Source organism: Globicephala melas, chromosome 5 (genome assembly GCF_963455315.2).
Source record: "Globicephala melas chromosome 5, mGloMel1.2, whole genome shotgun sequence".
NCBI classification, from domain to species: domain Eukaryota; kingdom Metazoa; phylum Chordata; class Mammalia; order Artiodactyla; family Delphinidae; genus Globicephala; species Globicephala melas.
This window is the reverse complement of record NC_083318.1, coordinates 93,713,621-93,727,143: the sequence shown is the minus strand read 5'-3', so window position 1 is coordinate 93,727,143 and position 13,523 is coordinate 93,713,621. Positions and strand designations below refer to the sequence as shown.

At 47.9% G+C, this 13,523-nt stretch overlaps 1 protein-coding gene across 1 annotated transcript; it reads right to left on the bottom strand.

Moving 5' to 3' along the window:
• Positions 1–846: 846 nt before the first annotated feature.
• Positions 847–5,803, bottom strand: STBD1 (starch binding domain 1). Its single transcript, XM_030877913.2, has 2 exons — positions 5,133–5,803; positions 847–2,729 (listed from the first exon to the last, which is right to left on the bottom strand). The coding sequence occupies exons 1-2, from the start codon at positions 5,338–5,340 to the stop codon at positions 1,873–1,875; spliced, it is 1,065 nt and encodes a 354-aa protein (XP_030733773.1). The 5' UTR covers positions 5,341–5,803; the 3' UTR covers positions 847–1,872.
• Positions 5,804–13,523: the final 7,720 nt, after the last annotated feature.

Sequence of the window (13,523 nt, the reverse complement as noted above, 5' to 3'; positions counted from 1 at the left end):
TGCAAGGAAAGCTGCCCTCCCGCCAGGAGCACCCACTGCTGTTTAGTGAGGGAGAAGTAAGCTGCTGTCGTTGCAGCCTTCTTACACGCTGGGGTCTGTGACAGCGGGTGGCGCTCAGGGTAACCAGTGCAGATGACACGCTAAGCAGGGCGTAAGTTACCACCACAGCCCTCATGCTTCTCCCTCTAAGCACATCCGATTTTAAATAACAAGTTTTAAAAATATAAAGTTTAGTATTATATGTTATCTCTTAAATCAGTTGGCTTTACTGAAAAATTTTTATTTCATCAGGTAATGATAAAATGGCTAATGATAGAACTCTAAACGGATTTTGACTGTAAATTGTTTTCCCTTTAGTTTGACCTAATAGAAATGCTTGGGCATTCTGTACGGTAATGGTGAATGCCTCTGAAGACCTCACTGGTAGAATATAAAATTCACTGTGAAGTCTGTAGAAAATATATGTGAATTTAACACAAAAGTGCTATGAGCCCAAAACAGTTCTTAAAGCACTTTCTAACAGTATTTTCAGTTGGGTTTAGGCTCTTTTCAGCAAAGACCATCTATAACCAGGATTAAACGCTGTTTTGCCAATAGATGTTACACTTATTAAAAGTTGTTTTAATATAGAATTAATTTTCAAATACAGGCATGTATAATATGCCTCCAAACAAAGGTAAAGTTTTAAAAGAAATATTCTAAAACTTCCTTCTCTAAAGGGAGAAGAACAGACTCTGTGCCTCTTGACGTTTGCTTTTTTTCTGTGTCATTAGTGGAGACAATATTAGTATTTTATTTTACATCTAAGCTATTATGGTACTAAGATTTATACAAATAATTCAGACATTTGATAAAGATGTTAAAACTCAGGTTTTATTATTTGTTTCAGTTATAATGGCAAAGTTTAAATGTTTATTTCTTCCCAGAGCAAAGATGTACTTCCGTATCACTCTCCTGTTATAATTTTGTTACCTACTAGCATGAAGGGAGAGGGAAGAGGGTGAAATGATTGCTATGGGGCAGTCCATCTGTCAGCCCAGAGCTGCTGTGAGAGGAGGGGCCATGGGGAGAGATAGTCCTGCAGGAGGCCTGTGAGGAAACGACGGGCGTGTCCCACCCTGCAGTCCGGCGGGGCCTGTAGCTCCCAGCTCTCTAAGAGGTGTCATTCAGGCCCCCTTGCTCAGCCTATACCCTATCCCCCTTCCTGTTCTTTCCTCTTGGGCTGCTCCTGCTAACAGGCTCTGATTAGGCCCCTTGTTTGTACACCAGCCATTGATCATTAAGACAAAAACATACTTGCTCCCCTCAAACCATACATGGAAGGTAAAATCAAGCAAAAAACATTGGGAAGTCTTAATGCATTACCTTATATCCTGGCTAATCACATCTAGTGACCAGATATTTTCTAATCACAGTTCCATACGATGTTAACGATTTTTAAATATAAAGTGTGTATGATTAAAGGGAGCATTTCTCCAGCTGTACCAGTACAAAATCTCCTTTTGAATAAGGCGTGTTTTACTCCGCTGCTTCAAGAATCACCCAAGGCTCAAGCCTGAACCCTCTGCAGCTGGTTAGTTTCTGTGCTCCGTGACCAGTGCACATCTGAAGTCTAGCCAAGCCCTCCTCAAGACCACCAAGCCCTAAAGTAATGATGGACCAGCATAAATCCATCCATCAGTGCCACAGGAAAAAAAGTCCACGCTCACTGGAAGCATCATCTACACATTGGACAAAAGCCACTAGCAAATCTGAAACAACTCTGATGGCTAGACTGGGAGTTTCACTTCCTTTATTTTAAATTATCCAGGGTGCTCCACGACCTTAGCCTCTTCCATGTTCTATAGCCTCTTCGCTACTTTGCAAATTGAATCAGTGAATCCCCCACCACTTGTGAACCACTTTATCCTCATGGCCAGTCTCTAAGGATCTATTGCTGCATTCTTCCCAACGGGTAACTTCCCCATTCTCTACTACCACGAACTTCCATTCCACCACTGTGTCTGCTGGCAGGGGCACAGAGCGAGACCAGAGCCCGTCCTTGCTACACTGGAGTGGGATGTAAGTGTTCCACCTCCCAAGACTCTCATGGTCTCCAGTTACTGCAAGGCATTGCACACCAGCGCGTGTGATATAATGGACCTGGAAGCTGACACTAACCTGATGAGCCTCTGAAGACACTGCTCCTACCCTTTTTGGTTTCACATCCACTTCCTGACCTCTTGCCTCCACGAGAGTGCTTCTGTCATAGTCCTGCTTAGAGCTTAACACTGGAGACTCAAGACTGCCACCCAAACCAACATCGCCCCAGGATGCGTGCCGGGACACCATCTCCCAGTCCACGTGGTCAGCCCGGGCCCGACTGTCCAACTGTGCGAGGCTCACTCCTTCTTGCGCTCTGTCCAGGAGCAGGTTGCTAGAAGGCAGCTTCTCTGCCAGACATGGAGCTGTTTTAGCAGTTTTCTCTTGGCCTTTTTGGAATCCCCATTCTCCTATAGGAGATCCAAGGCTTTCGTTTCCTGAAACGTCAGAGTAACTTCTAGAGTTACCAGTCTCAGAGGTAGCTAGAGATTGTGTGTCTGGAAATTGTCCAGAGGGAACATGTGCTCTTGAATTTTCACGGTTACTGCCTTCTCCAGAAGGACTCTGCAGTCTCCATGCTGCTTCCTGCAGGTCACCAGGGCCTTTAGTCGTAGAAACCAAACATCCATTGCTTTCTTGAAGATGCTCTAAAAAACAAAAGGAAAAGTGTAATAGTGTTGTGCAGTTCATGTGAGAAAAAGGTTCAGTCAGGCTGAGAAAATAGTTTTAGTTTTTAAAGACTTGGCTACTAATCTATCTGCAGTTCACAAAATTTGCCTCTATTAAAATCAAGTACTTAATTACCTGGTGTGTTCCCAACTGTGCTCTAAGAATATACAGGCATATCCAGTAATAAAAGACACATCCAGGAGTGTCAGTGTGCCAGCACAAGAGTGTAAACGAGGTGGCAAGCTGTAGAGGCAGAAGTGTAACCCTGACATGGTCCTGGATCTCTGCAGTCCAGGCCGTACTGGCACGCCACCAAGTCGAGTTGTTTGGCTGCCATCATCGAAAAATGTCCAGCCTGTGTGACGAAGAGCTGCACGGTTACCCTGCAAACCAGATGAGTACACTTGTACTCCCAGGAACTGCGTGCAGGTCAGGGATTGGCTCTCACAGGTGCGGGCAGGTGGTCAGCAGCAGCTGTCACTGTGGGAGAATACAAAGGACAGCAGTGCATGGCTGGGCAAGAGTTGGGGGTGAGGGTGGGGAGGGTGGCTGGATTCGCCTTGCACACCCCATGTGCATCAGGAACCTCTTCGACAAAACACAGGCATCTTATATCCCCTCCCACTGCATACTTTAAAAATATATTTTCTTGGGACTTCCCTGGTGGCACAGTGGTTAAGAATCTGCCTGCCAACGCAGGGGACACAGATTCGATCCCTGGTCCGGGAAGATCCCACATGCCGCGGAGCAACTAAACCCGTGCGCCACAACTACTGAGCCGGTGCTCTGCAACAAGAGAAGCCACCGCAATGAGAAGCCCGCGCACAGCAGTGAAGAGTAGCCCCCACTCGCCGCAACTAGAGGAAGCCCGCGCGAAGCAATGAAGACCCAACACAGCCCAAAATAAATAAATAAATAAAAATATTTTTTCTTAAGACTACACAATCCAAGCTCCCTCAAGACTCAGTTTCATTCTTGGCCACCTCTTTGATAGTCCAAATAGCTCCCTACAACTGAGGTCCCCAACCCCCGGCCCAGACCGGTAGGTAGAGGTCAGTCCTCTGTTAGGCCCCCGCGGCACAGCAGGAGGTGAGAGGCGGGGAGCAAGCGAAGCTCCCTCTGCCGCTCCCCATCGCTCGCATCACCGCCTGCACCACCCTCCCACTCCGCCCCCTTCCGTGCAAAAATTGTCTTCCACGAAACCTGTCCCTGGTGCGAAAAAGGTCGGGGACCGCTGCCCTACAAGATCTTATTCTCCAAAACCATACAATCAGCATATGCGGATTGGGGGAGATGACGGTGGGAAGAGGGTGGTCTTGTTCAATTTTGTCTCTTTTTAATGGTGGTGTTGGAAGTGAGACGTAAACAAATATTACTCTGAATCCCCAGTCTTTCGACCTGAAACATGAGTTAGGCTTTCAGGAAAAGAAGATAAATGAGCTCTCTGCAGGAGAGGCACAGGGGCAGATTTTCAAGTGGCTTACACATGAACGCCACTCCACTACAGTTTACAGATGTCATTTTCACCACTAGGCTGGAGTCCAGGCATGGGCAGCTTGCCAAGGGAGGGCGCTGGAAGGTAAGGTTCTCTGCCAGTGCTCTTAACTTTGCCTAGTATACAGGGTCTAAAATACAGAGATGGAAACCTAGATGTCAATTGTACTCGTCGGAGCAGAATTAAGTGTCTCTTCCCTGGGGTTTCAGACAACCGTGCACTGTTCGGGTGAGCGTGGGGGAGGGCCGACAGCTCCGAAATGGGCGGCCATCGAGCAGCCTCAGGGCTTCAGCCCAAGCCTTCAGGGCCAGAGTCCAACCTGAACTTTGCCTCCCCGACAGAAGCGTCCAGACATGGGAGGCTACTCGCTGCGCCGGTGTTCCCAAACACAGCTCTTCCGTAGGGTGAGGGATGGGAGGCCATGAGGCTATGGGATTGGGACCGAGACAGTGTCCCTGCTCGGACAGAAATTGGAGAGGGTCGTGGGATCTCCGAACTCTAAGCACCCCTTTCCGAAGGCCCGGAAGGGGCGCCGCCGCTGCAGCAGCCCGCACTGCACCAAGCTCCGCCAAGCAGAGGAGCCCATCCCCGCTGGAGGAGCAGGGGTAGGTCCTCAGGGGCGGGCGCCGAAGGCAGCGACTCAGCGGGGCGCGGACCTGGGACAAACCGCCTGGGCATCCCCAGGGCCTCGGTGTAGGGCGAGAACCCCACCCGGCGCGTGCGCACCAGCCGGAGAAAACGCGAGCCGCGGGGAGGGTCCTGCCCGGGCTAGGAGAAGCTAGTCCTCGGGAAACCTCCAGGTGGATTTCCACCCCCTGCCCCCTCCCGCGGGTAACTTCAGAGCCCCCCGGCAAATATGCCCTCGAGACACAGGGAGGAAGAATACCTGGTTTGGTGACCAGCTCCCGCCTAGAAGGTCCAGGGCTCAGTCCGCCGCCACCACCCTGATCGCCTCCCGGAGCCGCAGCCTCCCCTGGAGAGGCGTCCTTCCCCTGCTCCGCATCCCCCTCCTTTCCCGTGTCCCGCAGCAGCCAAACGAAAAGCGCTCCGGCCAGACCCCCTCCGACCAGCAGGGCGGACCAGACGGCGCCCATGACTGAGAGGCCGCAGCTGCGGGAGACGACGGCGACCGAGACGGGGGCTCGGGTCACGCAGGCAGAGCCACACCTACCCAGCCCGCTGCAGCCTTTTACGGTCCCCGGTGGCGGGCGCTCCCGCGCGGGGCCCAGCCCTCCGCGACCAAAACTCAACTTTCCCAGCCCCGCCCCATTCCCCGCCCCGGGGCTGCAGCCCCTGGTTCTGGCAAGGCGAACACGCGAGCGCCCTCCTTCTCCAACATTTTCCCTTCTCGACCCCGCCAGTCGCCGGCGGCGGGGAGCACCCGGCGCAGGGTTCCAAGTGCGTCCCACGCGCGTGAAGGGTCCAAGGGCGCACGGCTCCCGTGCGCAAACCCGTCGCCTTCTTTTCCTGCTCCGGCTGCAGCTCAGGTGCAGCCCTGCCTGGGACAGCGCCGGCCACCTCGGCGCCTCCTCCCCACAGACAATCAGTAGCAGTGCGGCCCGAGCTTCTGGCACTTAGACGCTGAAGAGGCCGACGTGCATCTGCGACACGCGAGGTTGCGGCCAGAGCGGAGGCGGGGCGGGAGAGGCAGCCGGGCCGGGTGGGTAGACCCATACAGCCGGCGCGTAGGAAGCTCCATTCCTCCGCCAGTTAGCTGCGCTTAACGTCCCCAAGCCTCCGCCTCCCCGCCTGTAAAAGGAAAGGATTGGACTGAGATCCATCCATCTGTAAATGCCAATCACCTTAACCGCCTCCAGTCATTACTGAGGGTGCGTGGTTGTCGCAAAGTGCGCGCCTTCCTTACTGGACTGCATGTTGTGCAGACGCAGGCTCCTCCGGATGGGCTATTAATAAAAAATTGCGGGCTTCCCTGGTGGCGCAGTGGTTGAGAGTCCGCCTGCCGATGCAGGGGGCGCGGGTTCGTGCCCCAGTCCGGGAAGATCCCACATGCCGCGGAGCGGCTGGGCCCATGAGCCATGGCCGCTGAGCCTGCGCGTCCGGAGCCTGTGCTCCGCAACTGGAGAGGCCACAACAGTGAGAGGTCCGCGTACCAAAAAAAAAAAAAAAATTGCAACCGTCTTTGTTAAGTGCTGTCGGTGTGCCAGGTGTTTAATGTATGCGTTTAATTTGATCCTCACAAAACAACAACAACAATCTGGGAACTAAGAATTATACACATTTCTTTCTAAATTCACTCCTCTGCTGATCTGATGGCTTTACACACCAACTTCAAGCTAACGGTTCCCATGTTTGTATCTGCAGGGTGAGCCTTTCCCTTGACCTACACGCTCCCACATCAACTGCTAAGACCATAGCTGGAATGATTACTAAAATGGCTCCTCTGGTAAAACAAATCGTTCCAACGTGCCCCGGGCTCGAGCCTTGTTTGCAAAGTCAGGTACAGAAAGCAGTGGGAGTCCCTGGTGACTCTGCAGTGTTTGTGGGATGGGAGCTCGCTTCGGAAGGCTGAGCGGTGAACGTGGTGAAAGCTGTGAAGAAGGCCGACGTGGAGGGAGCCCTCTCCAGAGAAACTTGGAGGCCAAGGGGAGGAGAGGAATCGAAGTGTCGCTTGAGAAGAGAACAAGGCCTAAGGGAAGCTCTTTCAGACGGAGAGACACGTGGGCACGTTTGTTCAGTTCGTCGGCAGGAGAGAGCCAGCCGAGACCTGGAGGAAGATGTGAGGAGGACGCGAAATCCTGGACGGGGATTCCGCGGGAAGGCGGAAGTCAAGAACACCATTAGAAGGGGCGGAGTCGGAGGAACGGAGGGGAGGAAACAGGCGTGGAAAAGCAAAGAAGGCACAAAAGAAACATTTTGAGATACACAGGGGCCCATGAGTGAGGTTAGCTATCAGCTGAGTGAGAGAAAGGAAATCCAGGTGAGTTTTTTTGTTTTTTGTTTTTGTTGTTGTTGTTTTAGTTTTTTTTGCGGTACGCGGGCCTCTCACTGTTGCGGCCTCTCCTGTCGCGGAGCACAGGCTCCAGACGCGCATGCTCAGCGGCCATGGCTCACGGGCCCAGCAGCTCCGCGGCATGTGGGATCTTCCCGGACCAGGGCACGAACCCGTGTCCCCTTCACTGGCAGGCGGACTCTCAACCACTGCGTCACCAGGGAAGCCCAGGTGAGCTTTTAAGGAAAGCAGAGCAGGTAGGAAGGAAATGGCCGCTAGGGGAAGAAGTTGCCTTGGGAAGTCCTGTGGGTCCTTCCATCACAGGCCGGTGGCGTCGCTCCCTTCCTGCCTTTCCCAGTGACCGCGCCTCCGTTCACACCCCACCTCACCTGTCCAGACCTTACCATCCTCCCGCAACTCCCTCCCCTCTGGCTGTGATCCAGTCTGCAACCACTCCTGATTTAACCCTCCTAAAAGCACAGCCTGGGGTTGGGCATCTCCTCTGTCTACCAGACTAAATCCAACCCCATTTTAGCCTTCAAGGTCTCCCTGACACACCCCAACAACCTCTCCAGGCCTTTCTCTTATCGTTCACCTGAACTCCAGCCAAACGGGGACTCTCCCGCGGGAGCCTTCTCTCATTGGTTTAGACGTTTCCCAAAACCCACTTCCTTCCATGAACTTTTCCCTAGCTCCCAATCCCACTCTTAGCCCCCAGCCCTCAAACTGATATGCCATTCTTTTCTTTGAACTCTGATTATGTACTGTAACTCTGTTAGAGAAAAATACAAGGTTTTCTCTTATGGTATAATTACTTTTGTCGTTTATCTCATCCCCATATTAGATCATAAATCCCTTGAGGGCCAGAGTTTGTTTATTCTTTGTATTCCCCAGAATACAAAGTTTGTTATGTAATAGGCCTTTTTATTGTCTTTGTTCATTGAATACCGAATATATACTGGCCCTAAACTAAGTGCTTTATGAGGATTATCTCATGTTAAATCCCTGAGAGGAGTAATCTGCCCAAGGTCATACAGCTGGTGAGTGACCAAGCTGGGATTTGAACCCAGTGTTCTGACCTCCCAGGACTCCTGCTTGAAACTCTAGCTACATTGAATCCTAATGCTTTTAAACCATGTCCAAATTTCAAAGCATACATTTTAGAAGTGAGTGTGCAAATCCGGATGTGTGATACCAGCGTATCCCTCTGGTAGTATTCCAACATTTATGGTGAATTTCAGCCTTGCTCTCGGTTTGTAATTCCTCTCTCTGCAAGCCCTCACCTCATTAGGGAGATGTACTCACCACCAGCACCTGTCTGTTTCTGTCAAGCCTCTGGCTTCTGCTACTCCACATAATGTTAACCACAAGTCAAACCTTCTGCAAAGCAGTCACATTGGAGCTGCCCAGTTTCATATTTCATAGGGACGTTTTCTAAGTGCAACTGTTTGCAAACCTCTGACTCATCTTAGTTCCAGAATAGACTCCAGGCTGAGATCTCTTACGCTGAATGATGAAACCTTTAGAGCAAAGGAAAATCTGTGTCAGGAGAACAAGTTCACTATGTAGAGAAGAATAAAGTTAGATTGCTACTTTGTACCACGTAAAATGGTGGACTGCGGATAGAATGAAGTCCTGAATGTAAATGGTCAAACTACTACTAATAGAACAAAATCCAAGAGACTGTCATTGTGATATTGCATAATGTAAGAGGCCAAAAAATTTCTTGGCTTCATCAAATAAGGCTATCTCGTCAGTGAGGCTGCCATAGACAAAGTTAGCAGGTAGATCCAGATGGGGAACAGATTTTCGTGTTGTTAAAACTGACAAGGCACTAATATGTAGATATAGGATGAACTCATACAAACTGATCCAAAAAAACCCACAAAACCTGACACGAGATCCAGTATAAAATGAACAAGGGATGCTTCTCCCCAGTGCCTGGAACATAATAGGCACTCAGGGTAATTTTTGGTTGAATAAATGAATGACTAGCAAGAGATGCAAAAATGCTCAAATTCACTGGTAGTTAGATAAATGCAAATTAAAACAAAGATGTTACACCATTTTACATCCACCAGAAAGGCAAATATTAGAGAGGTGCAATGCTGCTGATGGGAGAGTAAACCGGTACAATCTGGAGAACAATCTGGAAGAATTTTGTGAAATTAAGTATGCGTATACCCCATGACCCAGCAATCCCCCTCCTGAACATGTATGGCCAAGAGATTGCACAAGACTGTAAGGGGGCACATAGTGTTATTTGGGATAACCGTAAGTTCAAGGCCACCTGGCTGCCCATTGTGGGCAAATAATAAGTAAACTATGGTGGATGCCGATGAAATGCTATGAAGTGGTTACGACAATGACCTTGATCTACACACAGCAATGTAATTAAATCTTAAATACATATTGGCGACTAAAAAGTAAGAAAGTAATATCTCGCAAGTTGCACAGTGCAGCCAAAAAAAAAAAGAGAGAGAGATTTGTGGGTTTGGCTCTTGAATAATGATGTGGACCGTCTAAGATTCCAGGAAACCTGCAAGGTTTTTTGAAGAACTATAGTGCAATAAACACTGCCAGCTTGGACTAAAATGGGGGTTGTCTAGAAAGGGGATAAGTGTATTTTGCATATGAGAGCAACATAAATAATTTGTGGCTAAAAGACAGGCTGCGCTGGTCTTATACTATGGCCACAAATTATTTGATATTCTTCCCTTCGAAGGAAATTTGGAGGAGTTCAGTTCTCCTCTTCTTGAAGGTGGGCTGTACTTAGCCACTTACTTCTAATGAATAGAATATGGCAGAAGTGGTGATGTGTGATTTCCAAGACTAGGTTATAAAAGGCATTGTGCTTCCTCCTTGCCTTCTCTTGGATCACATGCTATAGGGCTGACTTTTTCAACCTCAGCACTATTGATATTTTAGACAGGATTATTCTTTGTTGTGAGGAGGTGCCTGTGCATTATGGGATGTTTAGCAGCATCCCTGGCCTCTACTCACTCAAAATTCCCAGAAATTGAATTGTTGTGTCAAAGGCTATATACATCTGTACATATGTACACACACACACACACAAAGTTGCTTATTTATTCTGTTTTTTTTTTTTAAGGCTTTGGATAGCCAAATTGCCCTACAAAATGTCTGTATCTTTTCCCACTTTCACAAGTTGAATATATGCACCTTTTTCTTAGCATTTTTGCCAATATTAGTTTTGTCTTAAAAAAAATCTTTGCCAATTTGATAGACAAAAATTGATACCTTGTTTTAATTTTTTTTTATTGGTGACCTTGACCATTTAAGAAATGATTTTGGTCTGTTGTATTTTTTTTATGACTTAGCCCATTTTTTTCCTGCAGCATGAGCAAAAACATAGAACCTACTTTCTATGTGAGCAGAGCAGGTGGCACTATACATTCTGGTGTGGAGGACTGGAGAAGCCCTGCTTCCCTCGCCACCCCTCCGAGGCAGGAGCCCACTGTAGGAAATTCTTCCTTTAGAAATTCATTCCTTTGGTTCGTTCTCCCTCTAGATTTTAAAATATCAAGCAAATCCACTCTAAGGTATTGGCGACACATCAACTTTCTTTTTGACACATTTTAACAGTTACCAATACTTACAGTGCCATGGTTGGGTAGGTGGGTGGGATCGGGAAGCAGTTAAAGAATAATACTGAAAAGAGGAAGAAGACAAGAAACGGGATAATGGTCACCTCAAACTTTGCCCTCATCATAGTTTTGCTTAGGTATGTCCTTTTCTAGTCTACCTCACTCTCTCCCAAGAAGATAATTGTCAATTCTTAAAAAAATTTTTTTCGGGAAATTTGTCTCTTTTTTGGTGCTTCACCATTCCTGATATTCATCCATTCATTCAATAAATGCATAGTTTGAGCCCCAGCTATGTAGGACTCTAGGCACTCTGCAGGACACTAGGAAAAACCTATACCTTCCCTGCCCTCATGAGCTTATACTTTAGTGAGGGAGACACACCATTAATGAGTAATCAAAGAAGATAACATGATGAATGATGGGCGATATAATGGCTATCAGTGAGGTGCCGGAACTGGGAATAATCTGCAGCAGCTCTGCTGGCCTGTTGGTGCAGGAGTGGTGCAGGCATGACTTTGGAGGGGGAGGTTGAGAAAGAATTCTGACCTACGTTCACTTCAGTAACAGTTTGCTCTCGTATGCAAAATACACTTAGCCCCTTTCTAGACGACCCCCATTTCAGTCCAAGCTGGCAGTGTTTATTGCGCTATAGTTCTTCAAAAAACTTTGCAGGTCTCCTGTGAATCTTAGACGGTCCACATCATTATTCATGAGCCAAAACCACAAATCTCTTTTATTTGGGGCCGCAGCTTACGGGATCTTAGCTCCCCAGCCAGGGATTGAACCTGGGCCCCGGGCAGTGGAAGCACAGAGTCCTAACCACTGGACCGCCAGGGAATTCCCCACAACTATCTTGAAGATAAGCCCTTCTCTACCTTGAGAGTGTGCTGAAGAACAACGTCCTCCACTTCCTTAGACGCTCTATTGTTTGACTAAAACTGTGAGGCACACTTTTAAAAATTTCAGTAGCATTTTTGTCTGCCTGAATGTACTCTGAAGCGTCACCTTTGAACTTTCTGAGGTCTTAACAAGGGATTTAACAATTACATCCTTGGATTCATCTTTAGACCATGTTTTCCTGGCATGTCCTTTGATGTGTTCTTTTGGATTTGATCTTTGCTACAAATCATTTCTTAATTTAAACATCATTTGTCATCTGAGAGGCTAGGAGTTTACAAAACCATCAAGTCCTGGTTGCTTTTGGTTAAACTGTCCCTTTGGCTTATCGATCTCCTCTTGCATTTTACTATAAGCAGCAAGAAACCAGGCGGTACCTTCAACACTCTGTATAAAAATCTCCTTAGTTACATCACCAGTTCATTAGGTAGTTTTTCTACTTTCCACGTTACTTCAGGTGACAGTATGGATAAACTTCCTGCTATTACATAACAAGGAGACCACTTCTCCCAATTTCCAACTGCATTTACCTCATTTTCCTGCCAGCCTTCACCCACAGCCTCTTCACAGTCTATGAGACTTCTGCCAACAGTTTCTTCAAAGTTCTTCCAGTTTCAACCCACTTCTCAATCCTGTTCCCTTTCACATTTTACATTCTTGTTATAGCATCCCACTTCCAGGCACAAAAATCTATTAGTTATCTATTGCTGCATAACAAATAATCAGTAAATTTAATGGTTTAAAACAACCAACATTAGAGTCATTTTATGGGTTAGGAATTCAGAAGCATCTTCTCTGAGTGGTTCTGGCTCAGGATCTCTCATATGGTTGCAGTCAGGATGTCAGCAGTGGTTGCAATCTCATCTGAAGGCTTAATGGGGGCTGAAGGATCCACTTCCAAGACGGCTTTTCACATGGCTATTTGCAGAAGGCTTCAGTTCCTTGCCATGTGAGCCTTTCCATAGACAGCTTGGGTGTCCTCACAACACAGCAGCTAGTCTCTCCCAAGTGATTCAAGTGAGAACGAGGAAGCCACAATGTCTTTCATGCTTTAGTTTCAGAATGACACCTCATCACTTCTTCCACATTCTGTTCCTTAAAATCAAGTCTAGGTACAGCCCACATTCAAGGGGAAAAGGGGTTAGGCCCTGCATTTTGAAGACAGGTGCATCAAATAATTTGTGGACCTTTTTTTAAACAAACACAAATCTCCCAAATTAGAAAAGTCCTTGGGATTGTCTAAAGTAATCTCATGTCTTGCAGCTATTGAACTGAGAAAGAAAAAGAAAAAAAAATGATCCTTTAATTTGCTGAATTAAAATATGATTTGAATTCACAGCTTTGTAAGATCTCGTAGGTGAAGACAGAGTATAGATTGGGAAAGAGCGAGACCCTGAATGCTGAACTGTGAACATATGGGAATGTTCAGATGGCTTCAAGTTCCCTAAACTCCCAACCCTATGAAAATATGCTGCTCAGATCTCCTGTTGCAAGGAACACAAATGACTGATGGACCCAGCTGCTACCCCTCTGGATCTTTCGCCCTCTCGCCGAGGCCATACTCCCCTGGGCTGCTCCCAGCCAACGACAGAGCATGCAGAAGTGCCAAGGCAGGCCCATTTTAGCAAAATGTGCGACTCCTCCTCTTGGCGACCTTGACTTAAGGTCTCCCCATTGGCCTGGCCAAACCTTCCTTTGAACTGTGCTGCAGTTCAAGACCGTATCTTCTTTTCCTCCCTCTGTCCTTCCGCAGGGATCACACACGCATCAGAATCTAAAGGCTCTCCCTAGGTTCTGCCGCTCCCACCCCAATAAACCTCTC

Excerpts from the sequence above, each read along its gene's own strand:
- STBD1 (XM_030877913.2), bottom strand. The coding sequence starts at position 5,340 with ATGGGCGCCGTCTGGTCCGCCCTGCTGGTCGGAGGGGGTCTGGCCGGA. Across the intron at positions 2,730-5,132 it reads GGAGCTGGTCACCAAACCAG|AGCATCTTCAAGAAAGCAAT; the intron begins GTATTCTTCCTC and ends TTTGTTTTTTAG.